The sequence below is a fragment of the Electrophorus electricus genome, chromosome 6 (assembly GCF_041902795.1).
Source record: "Electrophorus electricus isolate QZ-2024a chromosome 6, ASM4190279v1, whole genome shotgun sequence".
Classification (NCBI taxonomy): Eukaryota; Metazoa; Chordata; class Actinopteri; order Gymnotiformes; family Gymnotidae; genus Electrophorus; species Electrophorus electricus.
The window spans coordinates 10,140,743-10,163,812 of NC_137502.1; the positions used below are offsets into that span (position 1 = coordinate 10,140,743).

Genomic DNA, 23,070 nt, shown 5'->3' on the forward strand with positions numbered 1-23,070 from the left:
TTCTGAATTGGTTCCTTCATTGCATCTATTGCCTTCTTCAGATTGAGATTGTCCTTTTCACTCAGTGGGGCCAGTGCTGGGGTAAGGATTGTCTTGATTTGAGTTATTCTTTCCTCGCATCTGTTGTAAAACTCCTTCCTGTTTCTTGCTGCAAGGCTGTTGATACCATTTTGGGCAGATTCGCATTCCTTCCCTAACTTGTCAATCTCTGCAAGGAACTGAGGTGAGTTTGGATCCATGGTCATCAGTCTTCCCAGAGTACTGACATTGTTCATCAGGTACTGGACAGACACCTCAGTGTAAGTGGTAGACATCATGTTAACCAAATAGGCGTAGGCAGAAGCATTCAGAGCATTAGTGTAGATTTTGTCTTTGACAAACATGCTGTAGGTGTAATTGTTCTCTACAGCTATTTCAACAGTCTGCTTAAAATGTTTAAGATTTTCACTAAGAGTGGTCTTAACAATGTTTGAAATGATGAGATTGTCTTAAGTGCATCTGGACCACATCTGTATTTGCTGAGTCATAGATTTGCTGTTGACTTGACTTGGGGGGTGCTGTCAAGAAAGATGGCTGATTTGTAAAAGACTTGCTTTTGGAATAAAAGGCCATGGCCCTTACATTCAGTTCGTCAATGGCTTTAATAAGCTCCTCTGTTTTGGCATCATCACATTTCCCCTCTGGAGCATATTTACCTAGCTCTGTTAAAGTGGAGATACCCTTGTCACAGATGCCTAGTGCCTCGGATTTAATCGGGCATTCAGCTTCTTGCTGTATATCTCTGCTGACTTGCTGAAATAGTCCCACCAAGTAATCAGACTTTACCGTTTGCTTCTCCTGATCATACACCTCAGGCCAATTTATTTCCTTACCTTTGCAAAGTTCTTCCATTTTCTCAACCACTAGTAGAAATGTTATAGATTTAGAAAATATGTTACTTGTTGCCAACATTTCATCCACGTTACTCTTCATTCCAGTGGCCATGTTTCTGTGGCTTTCAGGAGTGCCTTTTCAGTTTTTGATCACATGTGTTATGGCTTTTGGTGTAATAGTGTCCGCTTGGAGATAGGTTTGGATAATTTGTCCTGGAAGAAATTCTGTTGCAAACGCACAGGCTATTGATATTGCTTGCTCTGACATACTTGATATTAGCTTCAGGCCAAAAAGGCCCCATCCACTTGGCAAATCTTTCATTGCTTGCTGGTAGGCCCTTCTGTCCTCAGCTAATCTTTCATTAGCCAGATTGAAAGCAGCCTCGGCCCTGTCGCTTGCCTCCTTAGCTTCAGCCCGTTTAATCTTTGCTATCTCAATGTTTTTCTTGATTTCTTCCATCTCCTCATCATGACTCTGTCTTGCATTCACCAAAGCCTCCACCAGTTCTTGCATCAGCTTGATGATATCTGAGAATTGTTTCTCAGTCATGATGGCCAGGTTTAAGCATTCTGATGATATGTGCGCAATGTTCTGAAGCTCAGCTGGTAAGAAGGCTTGGACAAGACCATCATCCTCCTGTATTATGAGCCCAACTGAGTTTTTGATGTACTCTGGAACCTGTCCGGTGTACATACGAATTTGGTCCATGTTCTTGTGAGCAACATTAAAGGCTTGCCAGCAACCATTACATACTTGAAAGAGGCAGGCCCTAAAAGAATTGGGGTATCTGATGAATTTGAACCCGTCTTTTGGTGGATTTTTATTGATGGAGAAGTCATCTGCAGCAGAAATGCGTACCAGCTGAGCCAGTAAATCGATGGAGACGGGTGCCGGCAATAGATACTGCTCCCAGTTATCATAGGGCTGCATCAGCAGCATGATGTCATTTCTGTAATCCTGTGCTTTGGTGAAACTCTTAGTAGCTTGGTTGAGCTTTGACAGCGCCATTGTTTTCCCTAAAATAGAGTAAGGCAGAAAATTTGTATAACATAAAGCCATAATAAGACAATCAGGAGATTCAGCATTTATTATTTCTGTACTATAAAGCAGTTAGCACTAACAACAACAGCACCTGCAGTGTTTCATCCACTAAACAATTTCAGATTAGAACACATCATAAGTTACATGTGGTTGCTTAGTAGTTTTTTTTTTCCTTCACAACAAGTGAAGTAAAATTAGTAGAAAGCAGAAAATAATACTATTTTAACTACCCACCATTTTACAAAATTAATACTCTTTGATTGAGGAGCATTTAAATGCTTTTTTTCATAAACATTGTTTTTAAAAACTTCATTATGGTGTAGACTTCAAGAAATTCACTATACAGTATATTTCATAAAAAAGTTGATGAATGTAAACAGAAATTCATATCATGCAAACATAAACTCACAGAAATCTGTAGAGGATAGAATAGAACGGTTTGTACCTGAAGTACTGTGGATACCTCTTGAAGAAGTGAGTAGTTGAAGTAGTAGCCTACCAGACTAGATGCTGTTCTGCTCCAAAACAACAACTTTTATATCATCCTTTCATGTTTGTCAGCAAAGCAATATAACTGTGTCCTGCAAAAATATGCAGTCTGAGTTGTAATTCTGAATTCTACAGAACAGCTTTACTTCCTATAACTACTGAAATGTCTTTGTTTTTCGTGTCTTTATTTGGATCCCCATTAGCTGAGGTAGCAGCTGCTCTTCCTGGGCTCCACCAACAAAACTGTGTACTCCCATGATCATGGTTGGTAACTTGTTCCATACTGTGGTGACCAAGACAATACAGATCTGCACGCTGCACCTGTTTTGGGTTTTGGTTTAACTAACCTGCCTGGCAGTGTGACTATGTTGAGCTCTCGCATAATTTATATTGTGTTTACTATCACAGATATTCCTAAAGACGCCCATTAGACCGCAGGCCAGCCTCTCCTGAGCTCTGAGCCATGAGAGAGGCATGCTCGCTCTCCTTACTGACAGGGCAGTGTGAGGCTTGCAGATTCATTCTCAGCTAACCAGAACTTAGACAGCTCTTTCCTGACAGCTCCCCTGGGAAACACCACAATGAAAGCATCTAGGGGAGGAGAAACTGCTGTTTTACCATAGACTAAACCCATATATACTTTGTTTTGTTAATAACAAATGCCACAGTAAAGTCAAGTAATACGATTCCGACCATCATTTTCTTGTAAAAATATCTTGTCGATCATTTTTGTCAGTGCTGTGCACGTAGAATGATCTGCTTTATAGGCATGCTTGAAATCAACGATTCATTAAGTGAAAAATAGTAGATTATCTGCTCAAGAACAACTTTTTCCATTAGGTTGCTCAATACAAAAGAAACTAATTCCAGGCAAAACGCACCATTCTAAATTTGATAATAATAGCCCAAAAGTAACACCAGCAACCTTTGAAAGGATGATCAATACACTGTTTGATAATAATAATAATAATAAGAAGAAGAAGAAGAAGAAGAAGAAGAATTTTATTCTAATTAAGAAATTACGTGCATTTCTTGTTACCCAATGGCACTTTACAAGATCATACAATATAAAAAAGGTCAAATAAAATATAAAGAAGCTTCAAATATATAAATAAGATAACAGGAGGAAGTAAAACTGGTTAAAAAAAATAGACATAATATTGATGCAAGTGCATACTATAGTAACCAATTAAAGGTTGAAATGATCTCAGACAAAGAGATGAGTTATGAAATTCTTGTAAATGAGCAGCTGGAGGAAGAAGCCTTGGGTCTGCAGCTCCAGAAACGCCAATAGTGCAGAGTGTGACGTGAGCGACAGAGAGCAGATGAGTGTCAGAGGGATGGAGACAGAGTGAAGGAAAAGACATATGAGGAACACCAGAAAGGGATGGACAGGTCAGACCATGAGGGCAAAAACCAAGAGAAGGATTTTGTACTGCACACAGCCATGAACAGGAACCCAGTGTAAATGTTTGAGTGTAGTAGTTATATGTTCCCTTAAGCTGGTGTGTGTAAGAACTCCAGCAGCCATTTTCTGAATGTTCTGCAGCTTCTTTAACCCACAGACAGGAAGCCCATAAAGAACAACACTGCAGCAGTCCAATCAACATCGCACAGCACTGTATTAGCCTAATCAGCATCACACAGTTCTGCAGTAGTCTAGCTGGCATCACACAGCACTTCAGTAGTCTAATTAGCATCACAAAGCGCTGCAGTAGTATAATCATCATCAAAAATGCATAAATAAGAAACCTTGTATCAAAATTTGCATGCCTATATCCTTACACATAGATATATTTGCTGACTATTACACCATTGTAACATTTTTTAAACAAATTAATTGCAATAACTAAACAATTGAATAATTTAAATTTAATGTCTCTTATACAATCATAAAGCTGACTAAGGCTGACAACTAATCAATAGGAGAACTTCTACCTTAAAGGATTAGTGTGACGGTTGAGTCTAAGGCATTGTGGGAATTGGAGAAATAATTGAATCATGTAGGTGTAACATAATGAAGAGAGGATAACTTAATAAAACATAGAAGGCTAAGGTTAGTCTAATTTTAATTGGCCCAGGCCATTCACTACCACTAAATGACTAAATAGGGATGTTGTGCCCTCTAGTGGGTGAGTCAGAGATAATTATGCAACAAAAATACTTGTGAAGTCTGGTATGCTTTATCATTAAAGTTGCTATAAGATCTTTTTTGGAAGCACTTTGACTAAACTGTTTTATGTATTTGTAGCTACCAATAAACCTCTCTTGTAGGAGGATATATTCTGTATCTGTTAATTCTATGTGTACATTCAGCACATGGAATCTGCCAACATCCATTCCTGCATGTTCTTTCAGGATCAAGGCCTCTGGAATGGTGACTGATGTAGCAGAGCACCTAGGCAACTTTCAGTATGTGATAAAAATGAAAAATAATATTGAACAAGCTGGTATGCATGCACACATGTGCACACACAAGCAGACCTTTCTTAACCTCTTCTCTTGCCAACCCCAGTTCACCTGTTTCTTACAGTTTATGGAAATTACTGTTTCTCCTTTCAATGTGCCTGTTATTTTTTTTAAATGTTGCTTCTGAGGAACTCACACAAATTTCCCCCAATCAGATATGCTGAGCAGAGGTGGTGTTTGTCCTATTCAGCAGCTTCTTCCTGCTTACTTAGAAGCTTTTGCTCCTATAAGCTTCTTCTGGGCTTTGTGGGCTTTCAATCAGGGACTCTGCTGGGTCACTGGTGTATATGTGCATGTGTGATGTGGGCCCTGTGCGTGTGTGTGTGTGTGTGTGTGTATGTGTGGGTGTGGAGCCCAGAGAAGGGAGCTGCTCTTGGAGAGGACCTTCTCCAGTGGGTACTGGGCAAAAGCGCTAATCCCCTTCATTGTGAAGTAGAGCCTCCACAGAGGGTCATAGCAATACAGGCCTGACACAGAGCATGGGCTTCTATGTCATACACATGTCCACATATTCACCTTCAAGCTCACTGAGAGAGGCTTTCCTGCCTTCGCAAACAGTAGTCTCATTCATTATGAGAGAATACTTCTACTGAGAGTGCCTTAACTCTAGAACACTATATATTCAAATAAAAGACACATTTGTTACATATGTTTAATGTTCATAGGAATCATTATTTGTGACTTAATATTTTAATTTCAAAGAGCTGGACAAAGACTTTGAGTTCCTCTGAACAGTACATGGAGATCAGATTACATCTCAGTAAGATGCATGATGAGATCTTGTACTGCAGCTTGTGTTTATTGTAGTTTTCTATGGAATGACCATGATATTTGCACTAAATAGATGCCAGTCAGTTCAGTCAGCAATATATATTGCTAAAAAGATTCCCCTGTGTTCTAACAGGCAAAACCTCTATGTCTTGGTTGGATGTAATCATTGAATGTGTTGGATGTAATCATTGAATTAGAACTGAAATTTAATTAATTATTAAGATGCACAAAATATGGTTGTTTTTGATTGTGTAATGTTTTCCTTTTCCACATATGTCTTTTAGCCATTTAGTTCTGTTTAGTGGTTTATATTTCAGTGGAAACAGGTGCTTACATATTCCGCAGAAAGCAAAAAATAAAAACAACTAAACAACTACCAACTAATAAAGATGTCAAGTTGAACATGGAAAGTCTTGTTTTGTTTATTCATTTGTTGTTGTGGTTTCTCTTTATGCCGTTCTGTTGATTTGTATCCACTTCATGGCAAGTTGAAAATGATTTGATTCTATGAGACATTTGGAGGAAGTGCGAGTACAGAAAAAAAGCGTGTAACTTAAATGTGACGTTCTTTAATAGGCTGTATCACTTCTTTTTCTGTGAGTCTGTGAGGACCTCATAAAGCATGGCTTGTGGCAAGTGGGTTAGTACAAGGGTAAATATGGGATAGGAGTGTCAGACGATAGGCTGATGCCTCTTGCCATGAAGCAGACCCTCCAGCAGATCAGAGTGCTCCTGGACTGGGACAGTGGTCTGATCTCCTTCTTTGATCCTCTCAACAACAGATACGTGCACACTTTCAGACAAACATTCACCAAGCAAGTCTATCCATACTTCTATAATGTTTGTCCTGCTAAAACTATGAGGGTGTTACCAGAATAGGCTGCAACCACTAAGAACATTATGCTAGTGTAATGAAAAAAAATTGTAATTATGGATGGCCTTTTCCCACTTGGCCAAAGTTTTTCCTTTTGGCTCAGTTTTCCATTGCTCTGAGGTTGTCTGCTTGAAGCATTCAAACCTAGTTTAAAGGTAATCAGACTTTCTTTTGTTTCCTGTGATCATATACCTTCAATCATTTAATGTGATAATGCTATTTCTATTTAGGAGTTATTTTCCTTGTGCACGCAGATGCATGCAATTGAGAAACCATTGTTTAGTGAAAAGAATCAAATTTGTTGGCAACTTCCTGGATTTTCATTTATTTGCAATTTTCCTCAGAACTGTTGTGAGAATACACACTCACTGATAAGCAAATATAAAAGGTTTATTGTAGATATTTCCTGTCCACTAGACACCTCCAATGTTTGCTGTCTAGCAAATGTCAGCTGGGTTTACTAGTTTCTTGGAAAACCCATATTATGTGCATCACTTTCATGGTAACCTTTATAATCTCTGGACCTTTAGCTTCGCTGTTGAATTTCTCAAATACCCCAATATGGTCTTATGTAGCATTAATGCATGCTTTAAAATCTTCTAAGCCAAGTGAAAAGCACTCAGGTATTTACTCTTAAGTGCTGGTCATACTGCTGTTTTACTGTGATGTTTTCAGTGTTGTGTAATTACTGAATAGGGCTTAAATAAAACCATTGTCAGTGTAAGAAGGCTCAACAGCAGTACTCATCTACCGAAAAAACAAGATGTGAGTTAAGATGATTCTATTTCCCTTTTCATGTACACTGAAAAACATCAGAACAAATGCTAGGATATATTTTGTCTACAAACACATTTCTATTTATGGTCTTTCTTATCTTTTATAGCATCAAGGGTTCTTTGGAATTTCAGCAGAAAATGGAAGAGAGGAAGCTGTGTGTGAGTGAATGCTTGTGTGTAATGTCGTTTTCTATGTTGAGTGTAGCTCTATGATGTACCCTGGAGATCTGAAGTTTGAGAAGAGGACCATGTCTGCTCAGTTGGAGGGGGGTGTTCATGGCCTGCACTCGTAAGTCTTCTTCCTCTCTGCTCACTAAACTCCTACTACCAAATCCATCATGCTCAGAGGCTCTTTTAGGGAACACTCCACCAACTGTCAAGCAGTGCCACAAAAGCACTCAGGGACTGGAAAATAACCTGTGTGTGTCTGTTCACACAGTTTGCAGGCACAGTGTTATGAATAATAATACACAGTAATAGACCCCTGCTGATCTCCACTGAAATCTGAATGGACATGAAGCTGACAATTTATTTATGAATAATTAATTCAGATAAATTGTGGGTTTCTAATAGATAACAGGGTCATGACATAATGAGTAATGCCTCTATAGATTTCTATAGACAGAATTGGAGATCATGACCTCTCTTGTTCTGCTTTTCAAGTAGGGCAGTGCAAAGAGCTTTCTTTGATGATGTTATCAAAGATGTGAAGATGTATCCCTAGGCACTATCTAGCTGAGAAGAGGTCTCTGTCTATTTCTGCCCACTAGGCCGCCATCTTTAATCTCTGTAATGGAGGCTTTATCTGCACTAGATCCCACACTAGAGGACACTCTGAACTGTGGCCTTATGATTGTCGTACTGCTGGGATGCTCTCTCTCTCACACACGGATGTTCGCATACGCTGCTCTATTTTGTTTACAGTTAGGCTTCCTTTGGCTGCCTCTCTGTCTCCCGTGTCCTCTCAAGCAGTGGTGGGACATTAATGCCACTTTAATGGATAGGCTGTGACATGACGCATGCTTAAGAACATTAACACGACATCATTGGACAACATACTCTTAGGTAGATTAACTTATTCCATACTCCAGAATATGCGCTCAACTCTGCAAATCAAGCAGGTATGTTCAATTCATGCTACTGGGACATGAAGTTTGAAGTTGAAATTGACCTCACATGTATGCACACAAAGTGTCCGAGCTTCTGCTAGTCGCAGGTGGCTATGGGAGCAATCATCAGTCATGTCTCCTCGTTCTATCAGCATGGGTGTGTGGAACTCCCCACGGTCATTTGGTATATGATGCACTAACTGATATGAGAATGTGAGAGTGTAGCATGTATGTCTCAGTGAACTAATTGGTATATATTTTTTTATTTGGCTTGTTTTTCTTTATTTGTTTGTTCTGTGGTCTTTGATTCAGTGATTTTCTGATCCTGCCTGGCTTCATTGACTTTACCTCAGATGAAGTGGTGAGTTCTTTTGCAAAATGCACCAAAACAGCTCAGCAGGTTTCCTGACATGCCCCATAAGGGCTTACCAGTGTGTGTGTTTCAGTAAATACAGCACATCTAGTAATGATTTAGTGGAGGGGGCGGGATCTTCCTAATTAATTAGGGAGCTGGCGGTCTCCTCTACCTTCAGTGAGATGGAGGAGCTGAGTCAGTTGCCATGTAGTGCGAACACGACTACAACAGAGGGTGGAGTGTGGCATAGTGTAAGAGAGGGATGAAGGAGTACAAATAAGATGTGCAAAATAGGTGGTGTTGGCATCCCAGGTGCATAGGGTGTGTTGTCACAGGCAGAGAGGCTGAGGGGGGTGTGTGTGTGTATGTGTATGACAGTGTGAGGGAGGAGCGAACCAAAATTCCCATGTGTAATGGATATGGGATAGTATATATTGTGGTATTTAAATTTGGTGTTACATTTTGTGTGTGTGTGTGTGTGTGCTGGAATGTGGGAGAGAACGTAGGATGTTTTTGTCTGTCTTACCACAGGGAGGTTAAACTGATGCCCTGCTTATAAAAACAGCAATATTTGTGCTTTGAATGAGCACATTCAAGTCACTTGAAGTCAAATTAATAATGGGACAGAGATGTGTGCATATGTGAAAGCTGTCCAAAGTAACACCCCAAACTGTTCTTATCTTTGTGCAATGCATAGTCTGTATGAAAATACAAGCATGAACATAAACAAAGATAATTGTTCTGTAGAACATTGGTTCCTTTCTGTTACCATTTACGTCTGTCATTCAGGATCTGACCTCTGCTCTGACCCGGAAGATAACCCTGAAGACGCCGCTTATTTCCTCTCCCATGGATACTGTGACTGAATCCTCCATGGCCATCGCTATGGCTGTGAGTATCCCCCACACACTCAAAACCATGAAGTCCTGTTGCTTTTCCATTTAGCTTTCTGTGATTTTGTATTACAGCTCATGGGCGGTATTGGGATCATCCATCACAATTGCACCCCAGAGTTCCAAGCAAATGAAGTCCAGAAAGTTAAGGTGTCAAACTTTCAGTGAATTGTCTTAATAGGAATATAATGAACAACACGTTGAACATGCAGATTTACACACAAGCTTCCCTGAGGCCTCTCATCAGCAGAGCAATATATGGTGTCATGGCAGAAATTCGAGCAGGGCTTCATCGCGGATCCGGTGGTGATGAGTCCATAGCACACGGTCGGAGATGTGTTTGAGGCCAAGGTGCGACACGGCTTCTCTGGAATCCCTGTCACCGAAACCGGCAAGATGGGCAGCAAGCTTGTGGGAATCGTGACGTCACGAGACATTGACTTCCTCTCAGAGAAGGACTATGACCGGCTGTTGGAGGAGGTTTCTGATTCATCTTTGATTGTACATACAATATACAAAAGGTTTTTAAAAACACAAATGAATCACATATGACATACAATGCTTAAAAATATAGGTGGAATAGAACTATCATGAAATTGTGATATTTCTGTGTCAGTGTGTGAAAGAGGGCAATATATATATATATATATATATATATATATATATATATATATATATATAAATAAAAAATGTGTATATATATATATATATATATAAGTGTGTGTGTGTGTGTGTGTGTGTGCGCGTAAAATCACATTCTTTAAATTCACATCTTTTTTTGATTTATTTGTGATATTTGCCAGGCAATGACAAAGAGGGAAGATTTAGTGGTTGCACCAGCAGGTGTTACACTCAAAGAGGCCAATGACATCCTGCAGTGCAGCAAAAAAAGGTCTGATTCTTCATCTTTTCAGCTTGAGAAGTGAAACTGCTTCTAAAGGACTTTGAAAGGTTATTTTCACTTCTCCACTTCTTCTCTGAGTAACGGGTCGGTCGTGGGGACGCTTGTTGATTGCAGGTAAACTGCCCATTGTGAACGACAGTGATGAGCTGGTGGCTATAATTGCTCGCACTGATCTGAAGAAGAACAGAGACTACCCTCTGGCCTCTAAAGACTCCCGCAAACAGCTGCTGTGTGGCGCTGCCATCGTTACCCGTGAGGATGACAAGTACCGGCTGGACCTGCTCGTGCAGGCAGGAGTGGACGTGGTGGTGCTGGTAGGTCTTAATGTCCTAAAGGGAGTGGGATTAGTCTCCATCCTGAGTATGGTGCCTGAATCAAATGACAAACTATTTTTGCTATGAGGCTGTGTAACACAGGACTGTGATTGGACATAGTGAATTTGGTCTGAAGGCTGTGTCTATTGTTTTAGGACTCATCTCAGGGAAACTCGGTGTTTCAGATCAGCATGATTAACTACATTAAACAGAAGTATCCTGAGCTCCAGGTGGTGGGGGGGAATGGTGAGTCACAGTTCTCACATTTGCTTGTTCTGTAAACTGAGAGGGTTGAGGTAGGTAAGAATTGATGGTGTTTGGTTCTTTTCATTTGTTGCTCTGTTCACTTTCATCCTTCTTCTCTCTCGCTCTGTCTCTGTGTATGTCTGTGTAGTAGTGACAGCTGGTCAGACCAAGAATTTGATTGATGATGGTGTGGATGCTCTTAGAGTGTGGATGGGTTATCTTTGATAAGACATCGTATACCAGAAAATTGTTTAAAAGATGGTAATAGCTAAACCACCAGACATAATAGTGATGGATAAACAGCAGAAAAGAGCCATAGTGACGGATGTAGCAATCCCAAGAGATAGCAACATCAGCAACAAGGAACATGAGACGCTAAAAGAAGAGGAAACACTGGCTCTGGTAGCAATCAGAGCACCAGGGTTTTAGGGATGATGACCATCAAACTGGGAGAGTGGCTCTAGCAGATCCCAGGAACAACATCCGAGATCCTCATCCAGAAGAGTGCAGTCGATGGAACACCTGGGATACTATGCAGGCAAATGTATATATTGTAAATTCCTGTTATTTTTTATCAACATTCTTAGAACATAATTACTGTTCTAAGTTTACAACATCTGGTCGAGGTTTTCGTTTATTCAAGATGCATCCTGTAGTGCTTTTTCACATTTTTGCACTATTTCTTAATTTTGAATCAAATGTTTCAAAAATAATACAATCCACAAGGAAATGAAAACGAGAATTAAATCAAACGTATTGTTTCAGAAAGATTACTACTCATTCACACACCAGGACGCTACATCTTCTGGAGTATTATGCTCACGTTTCTAAACTTTTAAACATTATAATGTATTTCAGTTATGGAAATCAGTTAAACACTATAGGAAGGCCTACAACAGGAATGTACTACAAATACCTTCCTACTCCAGCACCCCTAATTGTCCACTCCCAATGGTGGGATATCCCTGAATAACAGTTATCCACCAAAAACATGATTCACTGACTCATGAACAATGTCAACAAATCTACACACACACACACACACGCACGCACACACACACACACACACACACACACACACACACACACACACACACACACACACACACACAGCAGGTGGGTTTTCTGTGGTGGCAGATGGGTCCAAGTGGGCTCATACTGGCCCTGCCCACATGTCGCCTCCTGCAGGTGTCAACCGTAGCCACTGTGCTCCATGTGCCCTTTCTCCTCTGCCACTGCTGGGAGAGGGCTCTGCCCACCCTCCTGACATGCTCCGCTACGCCTCCTGCATACCCCCTTTGTGCTTCAGACAGAGGCCAAAACCACTGGCTTTGCTGGTTCCAGGAACAGCCTGAGGTTGTCCAGGAGAGTGAAAGAATGCTATACCTTGCAAGGTATGATGGTCTTCATTGAAATGGGGGTTAAAAACATTTCAAGTCAGTGTTTTGTGCACTGACATCCCTCCTGCTACCGAAGGCCACCCGAGTGTTTCTTGTGTTTGTGAGTGTGAGGCAAAGGAGTGTGAAAGTGTTTGTGTGGATCAAGATGTAAATGCATGAAATGAAACGTACTGAGGCTATGTTTATTGTCACATATTTTATATCTAGAATGTTGGCCTACCTCCAAGTGAATTTGCACAAAGACCAAACATTTGTGTGGGGTGTTTGTTTGTGCATGTGAATATAGATGTGTGTAGTTCAATGATGTATACATGTGTACATGTGAGTATGGATGTGTAAGTGTGAAAGATGTGTGTGTGTGTGTGTGTGTGTGTGAATTATATATTTGTTGGGGGCACATTCATATACTGCCACACTGCTATTCTCTCTGCTACTTTCTGTTTTTCAATTGGCGGAGTGGATTAGGGCCTGTCAGAGAGACTCTGAGAGATCTGGTGAGCCCTGATTGTGATTCTTTTTGTTTCTCTCTCTCTCTCTTTGTGTGTGTGTGTTTGTGTGTGTGTCTCTTGTCAACACAGTGTGAATAATTTTGATTTTAATTGGTTCGTTGTCATGAAATTATCTCTCAACTCTCTCAACCGTCTAAATCACACGCGCACACACACAAACAGTTGACACCCCCCATCCTATAGTCCACATTCATTCATGAGAAACAGAAAAATTGAATTTGAAATGTATTGGATTGAATAACAAAGATCCTTTTCTTTAGAACCATGCACAGCATGGACATGACAATGTTGTGCTAAATGGTGTGATCAAACCCTATCATCATCCTTCCCAGCAAAGCCCTGATCTACTCCTTCTGTAGTGAGCTAAACGCTATTAATAAACTCCCAAACTCCTCCAGTGCTCTCTCACCATTCTGAGCAGAGCCTGTGCCAGGCCTGCAATATTATCAACTACAGCACAGCTCTGTTTTCTCTCTTCCAAATGTGTAGAGAAAACACACACACACACACACGCGCGCGCGCGCTCTGTATTCTGACAGTCCCTGCAATGCTCCACTGTAATCCTCTTAGCCTGTAAGCGCTGGGCTCTCCCTGCAAACACACCCTAAACCCAGCACAGCATGGGACTATGTGGAAGACCACTTGCACAAACATCGACCGCACAGCTCCTTTTGCCTTTGCTTGCTATAGTTTCAACTGCTCGATGCACTGAAATGCCAAATACAGAGGCTAAAGCTCGAACACATGCGCCATGAACCAGCTGCACCCATTCCGAGGTAAATCAAATACACAGTTGCCAATGTTTAAAAAAGCTTTTTGAGCTTTTTACATTTTATTGATTTATTTTTTTTAAAGAACATGAGGACTTTTTCATTTTTATTTTTTCAGAATGCTAAATAGTAGTAGTCCCAGTAATTTTGTAGTTCCAGTAGTATCGTCATTCAGGTCTCCTTTATCAGGTTTTGGATGGATTGGTAGAAGTTCATATTGACTGGTTATAAACATAGTTCTGATGTAGTCAAGCACAGCATCTGTCTCTTTGGCCAGTTGGTAATCATAGCCTTTTTATGTGCTCGGGAAACCTTTCTGCATACTACCGATTTCTTTAGCTGGTCCTCCTTGGGAAGTGTGTGGTCCCTTTGAGCAGTACAAAGCTTCCCCAGCCATGGCTCTCCCCATGCGCTGCTGCTTAGTTTTCTTCCCCACTACTTTGTCCCATAACGTCTTCAGGTTCTTTCTTTCACACTTTGGGTTTTGGTTTTCACTCTCTAGAGCCTCTCTTTCACTCTTCAGGTGTTGTCTTTCACTCTCAAGATTCTCTCTTTCACCCTTCAGGTGTTGTCTTTCTCTCTCCAGAGCCTCTCTTTCACTCTTCAGGTGTTGTCTTTCACGCTCTAGATCCTCTCTTTCACTCTTCAGGTGTTGTCTTTCACTCTCAAGATTCTCTCTTTCACCCTTCAGGTGTTGTCTTTCTCTCTCTAGAGCCTCTCTTTCACTCTTCAGGTGTTGTCTTTCACGCTCTAGATCCTCTCTTTCACTCTTCAGGTGTTGTCTTTCACTCTCAAGATTCTCTCTTTCACCCTTCAGGTGTTGTCTTTCACTCTCTACATCCTCTCTTTCACTCTTCAGGTGCCATCTTTCACTCTGTTCATTTTTTGTCTCCTTCTGCTTCTCCTCCAACTCCTTCCCACTACATTCCTCCTCAAATTTTCCAATTTTAACACAGTGTCGTTTTCTAATTTCCTTCGTATCTACTCTGTCAGGTAGTTCTTGTTGCAATCTACTCATTGCTTTTTGTGTGTTCCTGTCCAACAAAATCTTCGTTTTCTTCTTCTTCGAAGATCTTCTGTGAGAGCAGCAGAACTGCATTTTGCTGCTGCAACCTCCCATTTCTGTCAACAGACTGACCAATTTTACCTTTGTCAAGCAGATTATAAGAATAGCTATTATGACAATGGTCAGTGATATTATGACATCACAGTTTTGGTTTTGTTGACAATTCCATTGTCATCACACAGAATAGAATAAACTATTGTGGGCTTGCTTTCTTTTCACTTTAGCCTTAATTAGATTAATTAGATTCATATGTTTGCTTTAGATTTGCCTTTTTACATTTTATTTATACCATGAAAAACAATACAGAAATAATTAAAGAAGTCAAAGCCTTTGTCACAGTCTCTCCAGACATGCCTTTCTCTGGTTGTCAAAAAGACAAAAGAGATGACTATGGACTACAGAAGGATGCAAATGCCTCACACCCCAATACATACAGTGAAGAGTGAGAACATACACTCTCTTAAAATCACAAACAATCTCTCATGGTCCCTGAGCACTTTTTCCTTAGTGAAGAAAGCTCTGCTTCCTGAGGAGACTGAAGAAGGACAGCATGTCCGTCATCCTGATCTGGTCTGCAACAGCATCATAGAGAGTGTCCCGACCTGCGCCATCGCTGTCTGGTACTGGCACTGCTCCCCCTGCTCTTTTGGATTGTTTAGTTGAATTTAGCAGTCTGCTCTCAAATTTTCTGTGCCTGTTTTCTGGGATTCTGAAATTCAGGCAATGTTTTTGTTGTTCTTCTGCAACACTATTAAAACTCTGAACTCCTCAAACTATTTTACTTCTCTAAGTAAATCTGTCACACATTTGTCTAGTACAGAATTATTAGATTTCTTTCTTTGACCATAAGCAAGATACACACATTTACTTTGCACATTTACATATTTCTTTGTCTGTTTCTCTCTATCGCTCTCCTTTTCTCAGAGAGTTGGATAAGAGATTAAGGACACTTCCTGAGGCAGAGAATGATTGGTCAGTAGTACATTAGAATGGCCCTACATACATTTCATCATTCCATATCTTTTCAGTGGTTATCAAAACCATTTATACACTTTTGCTGTTAAACAATGTTAAGATATTGATTAGTGTTTCAGTCAAATCAGTCTAACTCTGAAAGTATGTGTTTACCTTCCATATGAGACGCTATTTAAGACTACACACACATCAGATTTTGCAATGAAAATAAAAATGATAAAACAAACAAAGGGAAATAGTCAGTGTACACACACACACACACACACACACACACACACACACACACACACACACACACTCAGTCTGCATAATAAAACAAACTTTATTTAATAGTCCACAATTTGGTAAGGTGACCTGCAATTTTAAAATCCACATTCCACAGTCTGCATTTCTCAAGCATTGCAGATTATTATTATAATGTTAAGTATAGAGACTATCTCTATGCTGCATTAGTTCTGCTGTCCTACTGCAGAGGTACACGTGGTCAAAGTGCTGTGTGTAGGGGTAGAGAGAGAGAGAGTGAGGGAGAGTGTAGAGAGGGAGGGTGGGAGTGTTAGAGAACAATAATCAAATACATTAGAGCAATCTAGCCAGAGAGACCAATGAAGACTTTGTCCCTAGGGTGTGGCAGTCACTGCTATAGGTGTGTGTGTGTATGTGTGTGTGTGTTCCTGTCTTGGAGGGGATCGAACACTTCACTTACCATAAGGAGGCAGATGGCGGATTCAGGCATCAGCTGTACAGCCATGTTCCCCTGCTGCTCCCTCCCTCACCCAAACCTTAGACGCACTGCACAGGTAACACCCAGCACCTCCAGCACACTGGCAATGCCCACGAGACCCCCAGCACAGTGGCTCTCCGCCGTAACGTTCAGAAAACGCAAAGTCAAGACTCAGGCAACACCAGCTTCTGGGCTCCAGGCAGAGAGTTGTAGTGCAGCCTGCTCCTATTGTCCAATGCCTTGCAAGCGCTGGCTGAAAGGTCCACGTGCCAGCCCCTTGTCTTGTCGTTCCGCACAGTCTTTCCCTCTTCCGTCAGGACCCCCGGCTGTTCTGTCTGCGCTCTCTCACACACTCCTGCTTCTGTGACATCCAACGGCCAGTTAAAGCTCCCTCCTCCCCTCAGAATGGGTGCTGGGACATGCACACATGCGCATATGCACACAAACACACACACACACACACAAACACACACACACACACAAGCACTGGCTCCCTTCCTTCTCTCTCCCCTTCATGCACACTCTCACAGGAATGGTGATAGGACATGGATCGGCTTCTCGGGTGGAGAGGAGGGGCAGCAGAAGCCCATACATCCGCTTGTGTACTTTTCCGCTCCCAAATCCATCGCATCACACTCCTAAAACCAGGGCAATGAACAAGAGAGAAAGAGGGAGAAGGAGGGAGGAAGAAAGAAGGAAGGAAGAGATCAGTCTCATCTCCAGACTGCCTCTGAACTCATTTCAAGCTCTGCAAGGCAGAGGCACTGGCAAATACAGACACGAGTGCATACACACTCACACCTCAACCCCCCCCCTCCACTGTCTGTACATGAGATGGTTCTTATAGTCTTTTTAACCTCTTGTTTGCTAGCAGAAAGCAAATAGAGCCTATAGGGATAAGAGAGAAAGAGAAAGAATGACATAAAAAATAAGAATGAGATAAAAAGAGATCCAGATACATGAAGCACATGTTGATGAGGGTTGGACTTGCAGAGGCCACATGGCAGTCACGTTAGAAGTGTTGATGCAGTAACTGCATCTGCAGCTAAACTAATGCTGCGTGCGTGTGTGTGTGTGCATGCGTGCGCGGGTCTGTGTATATGTGTATCTTTTTCCATTCTCCACCAAAAAGAGGCCAGGAGGCAATTGTCTCTCTAGAGATGTAACACACTTTCTGCAAACATATCATCAGATAATGGCAGAACACCTTACAACACACCAATGCATATCTGTTTACATATACATTTGAATCATGAGAGATTATGCAAGGTGAGAATTATGATTTTAATGTCCTCTGGTTCTATGGCTTTTGATACAGCCTGTGCTAACTGAACATGGTTTTTCTTTTCTCCAAGACAATTGTGTCTCAGTTTTATTGCAGCTTAATGGTTTAATGCTTGGTTCCTAATATACATATACACATACATGCATGCACCCATACACACGTTTTTTCCTTGACAAGCTCTTATAGGCCTCTGGACTAATTAATCCCCAAGAAAAGTGAAATGACAAATATTTATATATATACACACACACACAGCGCTTCACTTTTTCCACATTTAATGTTATGTTACAGCCTTATTCCAAATTGGATTAAAAAAAAAAAAAATTCCCCTCAAACTCCTACACACAATACCCCATTATGACAAAGTGAAAAAATCTTTGTTTGGAGTTTTTGCAACTTTATTAAAAATAAAAAAACCAAAAATCACATGTACATAAGTATTCATAGCCTTTGCTCAATACTTGGTTGAAGCACCTTGGGCAGCAATTACAGCCTCAAATCTTTTTGAGTATGATGCTACAAGCTTGGCACACATATTTTTGGGCAGTTTCTCCCATTCTTCTTTGTAGAACCTCTCAAGCTCCATCAGGTTGGATGGGGCGCGCCGGGGTACAGACATTTTCAGATCTCTCCAGAGATGTTCAGTTGGGTTCAAGTCTGGGCTCTGGCTAGGCCACTCAAGAACATTCACAGAGTTGTCCTGAAGCCAGTCCTTTATTATCTTAGTTGTGTGGTTAGGGCCATTGTCCTGTTGGATGAACCTTCACCCTGGTCCAGAGCACTCTGGAGCAGGTTTTCTTCAAGGATGTCTCTGTATGTTGCTGCATTCATCTTTCCCTGACTAGTCTCCCAGTTCCTGCTGCCAAAAAACAACCCCACAGCATGATGCTGCCACCAGCATGCTTCACTGTAGGGATGGTATTGGCCAGGTGCTGAGCGGTGCCTGGTTTCCTCCAGACATGACGCTTGGCATTCAGGCCAAAGAGTTGAATCTTTGTTTCATCAGACCAGAGAATTTTGTTTCTCATGGTCTGAGAGTCCTTCAGGTGCCTTTTGGCAAACTCCAAGCAGGCTGTCTTATGCCTTTTACTGAGGAGTGGCTTCCGTCTGGCCACTCTACCATACAGGCCTGATTGGTGGAGTGCTGCAGGAATGGTTGTCCTTCTGGAAGGTTCTCCTCTCTCCACAGAGCAATGCTAAAGCTCTGTCAGAGTGACCCTTGGGTTCTTGGTCACCTCCCTGACTAAGGCCCTTCTACCCCGATCACTCAGATTGGCTGGGCGGCCAGCTCTAGGAAGAGTCCTGGTGGTTCCAAACTTCTTCCATTTATGGATGATGGAAGCCACTGTGCTCATTGGGACCTTCAATGCTGCAGAAATTTTTCTGTACTCTTCCCCCGATCTGTGCCTCAATACAATCCTGTCTCAGTGGTCTACAAACAATTCCTTGGACTTCATGGCTTGGTTTGTGCTCTGACATGTACTGTCAACTATGGGACCTTATATAGACAGGTGTGTGCCTTTACAAAGCATGTCCAATCAACTGGATTTACCACAGGTGGACTCCAATCAAGTTGTTGAAACAACTGAAGGATGATCAGTGGAAACAAGATGCACCTGAGCTCAATTTTGAGTGTCATGGTAAAGGCTGTGAATACTTATGTGCATGTGATTTTTTTGTTTTTTTTATTTTTAATAAATTTGTTACAATTCCAAACAAACTTTTTTTACTTTGTCATTATGGGGTATTGTGTGTAGAATTTTGAGGGGGAAAAAAAAAAATTTAATCCAATTTGGAATAAGGCTGAAACATAACAAAATGTGGAAAAAGTGAAGCACTGTGAATACTTTCTGGATGCACTGTATATATATATATATATATATATATATATATATATATATATATATATAGAGAGAGAGAGAGAGAGAGAGAGAGAGAGAGAGAGAGATAGAGAGAGTGTGTATTATAATGGCTTTGTTTGCATACATGGATGTCCTTACTTGAGCAGTCATAATTCATAATCATAATAATTCACTAAAATGATTCATTATATCTAATGTTTTGAAATAATGAAATCATAGTGTCTGTGATTTCTTTTTTGTGTAAAGTGTCAGACTTTGTTTTTACTAAGATGTTGGGCCCATCAGTACCACCCTAGCTGCTAAGAACTGCTACTTCCTTTACTGAGCCTGTATTCCTCTGTTCACCACACTGCACTCACACTCAATGTGCAACACAATTAATGTGTGAAGAATTGTGAGTTTACTCAAATCTAATGGCTTTAGTTCACTCATTACACTTTAGTAAATCTAAACTCCAATTTCTTTTTTCTACTGAAAAAGAGATGAGCAATAGCTAATAATTAGTAATAGCTACTCTGCAATCTGAAATGTTTTTTTGTTTGTTTGTTTGGCATACATATTACCTCTTGGATTTTAAATTTCTTTGAATCACAAAGAAAAACAATACGAGACAGTATGATGCTGCAGTAATTTAATCAAAAGAACAAAATTGATTATTCAGAATAAATTAACAGACAGGAATTAGGTCAAACCTTCTAATCATGTTTTTGTCAAATGTAATACTGTATACATACTACATTAAAATGACAGAAAAAAGAAAAGAAAAGTATAGGAAAATGCACTATTAAATGCACTATTATGAAGTTATGCATATTGGTCAGCATCATCCTCAGTTATAGCCTTCATCTCAGTTGCTGGTTTGTCTTCCTCCACCTTCTGAATTGGTTCCTTCATTGCATCTATTGCCTTCTTCAGATTGAGATTGTCCTTTTCACTCAGTGGGGCCAGTGCTGGGGTAAGGATTGTCTTGATTTGAGTTATTCTTTCCTCGCATCTGTTGTACAACTCCTTCCTGTTTCTTGCTGCAAGGCTGTTGATACCATTTTGGGCAGATTCGCATTCCTTCCCTAACTTGTCAATCTCTGCAAGGAACTGAGGTGAGTTTGGATCCATGGTCATCAGTCTTCCCAGAGTACTGACATTGTTCATCAGGTACTGGACAGACACCTCAGTGTAAGTGGTAGACATCATGTTAACCAAATAGGCGTAGGCAGAAGCATTCAGAGCATTAGTGTAGATTTTGTCTTTGACAAACATGCTGTAGGTGTAGTTGTTCTCTACAGCTATTTCAACAGTCTGTTTAAAATGTTTAAGATTTTCACTAAGAGTGGTCTTAACAATGTTTGAAATGATCTGAAAGAAGTGCACCAGTTTCTCCCACTGTTCTTTCACCTGCCCCATGATTTCCAGGCCTTTCGCTAGCACCACAATTCTCTTGTTGAAGTCGATCTCCTTGAGATTATAATGTTTCAGCTCACTCACAATTTCAGCAAGAGCTTTTTTCTTCTGATCCAAGTTGTCCATAGTCTTCTCGTTCCGTTCATTTGCAATTTTTAGCTGGGTTTCAGCCATTTGTAGACGTAGATGAGATTGTCTTAAGTGCATCTGGACCACATCTGTATTTGCTGAGTCATAGATTTGCTGTTGACTTGACTTGGGGGTGCTGTCAAGAAAGATGGCTGATTTGTAAAAGACTTGCTTTTGGAATAAAAGGCCATGGCCCTTACATTCAGTTCGTCAATGGCTTTAATAAGCTCCTCTGTTTTGGCATCATCACATTTCCCCTCTGGAGCATATTTACCTAGCTCTGTTAAAGTGGAGATACCCTTGTCACAGATGCCTAGTGCCTCGGATTTAATCGGGCATTCAGCTTCTTGCTGTATATCTCTGCTGACTTGCTGAAATAGTCCCACCAAGTAATCAGACTTTACCGTTTGCTTCTCCTGATCATACACCTCAGGCCAATTTATTTCCTTACCTTTGCAAAGTTCTTCCATTTTCTCAACCACTAGTAGAAATGTTATAGATTTAGAAAATATGTTACTTGTTGCCAACATTTCATCCACGTTACTCTTCATTCCAGTGGCCATGTTTCTGTGGCTTTCAGGAGTGCCTTTTAAGTTTTTGATCACATGTGTTATGGCTTTTGGTGTAATAGTGTCCGCTTGGAGATAGGTTTGGATAATTTGTCCTGGAAGAAATTCTGTTGCAAACGCACAGGCTATTGATATTGCTTGCTCTGACATACTTGATATTAGCTTCAGGCCAAAAAGGCCCCATCCACTTGGCAAATCTTTCATTGCTTGCTGGTAGGCCCTTCTGTCCTCAGCTAATCTTTCATTAGCCAGATTGAAAGCAGCCTCGGCCCTGTCGCTTGCCTCCTTAGCTTCAGCCCGTTTAATCTTTGCTATCTCAATGTTTTTCTTGATTTCTTCCATCTCCTCATCATGACTCTGTCTTGCATTCACCAAAGCCTCCACCAGTTCTTGCATCAGCTTGATGATATCTGAGAATTGTTTCTCAGTCATGATGGCCAGGTTTAAGCATTCTGATGATATGTGCGCAATGTTCTGAAGCTCAGCTGGTAAGAAGGCTTGGACAAGACCATCATCCTCCTGTATTATGAGCCCAACTGAGTTTTTGATGTACTCTGGAACCTGTCTGGTGTACATACGAATTTGGTCCATGTTCTTGTGAGCAACATTAAAGGCTTGCCAGCAACCATTATATACTTGAAAGAGGCAGGCCCTAAAAGAATTGGGGTATCTGATGAATTTGAACCCATCTTTTGGTGGATTTTTATTGATGGAGAAGTCATCTGCAGCAGAAATGCGTACCAGCTGAGCCAGTAAATCGATGGAGACGGGTGCCGGCAATAGATACTGCTCCCAGTTAGCATAGGGCTGCATCAGCAGCATCATGTCATTTCTGTAATCCTGTGCTTTGGTGAAACTCTTAGTAGCTTGGTTGAGCTTTGACAGCGCCATTGTTTTCCCTCAAATAGAGTAAGGCAGAAAATTTGCGATAATAAGACAATCAGGAGATTCAGCATTTATTATTTCTGTACTATAAAGCAGTTAGCACTAACAACAACAGCACCTGCAGTGTTTCATCCACTAAACAATTTCAGATTAGAACACATCATAAGTTACATGTGGTTGCTTAGTAGTTTTTTTTTCCTTCACAACAAGTGAAGTAAAATTAGTAGAAAGCAGAAAATAATACTATTTTAACTACCCACCATTTTACAAAATTAATACTCTTTGATTGATGAGCATTTAAATGCTTTTTTTTCATAAACATTGTTTTTCATAAACTTCATTATGGTGTAGACTTCAGCAAATTCACTATACAGTATATTTCATAAA

At 40.7% G+C, this 23,070-nt stretch overlaps 1 protein-coding gene across 1 annotated transcript in view; it reads left to right on the forward strand.

Moving 5' to 3' along the window:
• The window catches only part of LOC145658470 (inosine-5'-monophosphate dehydrogenase 1a-like), a 42,403-nt gene extending 25,635 nt beyond the window's left edge, over nucleotides 1–16,768 (forward strand). The window contains exons 5-6 of the mRNA XM_081715356.1: nucleotides 9,547–9,648; nucleotides 16,619–16,768. Coding sequence (XP_081571482.1) covers nucleotides 9,547–9,648; nucleotides 16,619–16,768 — 252 coding nt within the window. The remainder of the gene's footprint in view (nucleotides 1–9,546; nucleotides 9,649–16,618) is intronic.
• Nucleotides 16,769–23,070: the final 6,302 nt, after the last annotated feature.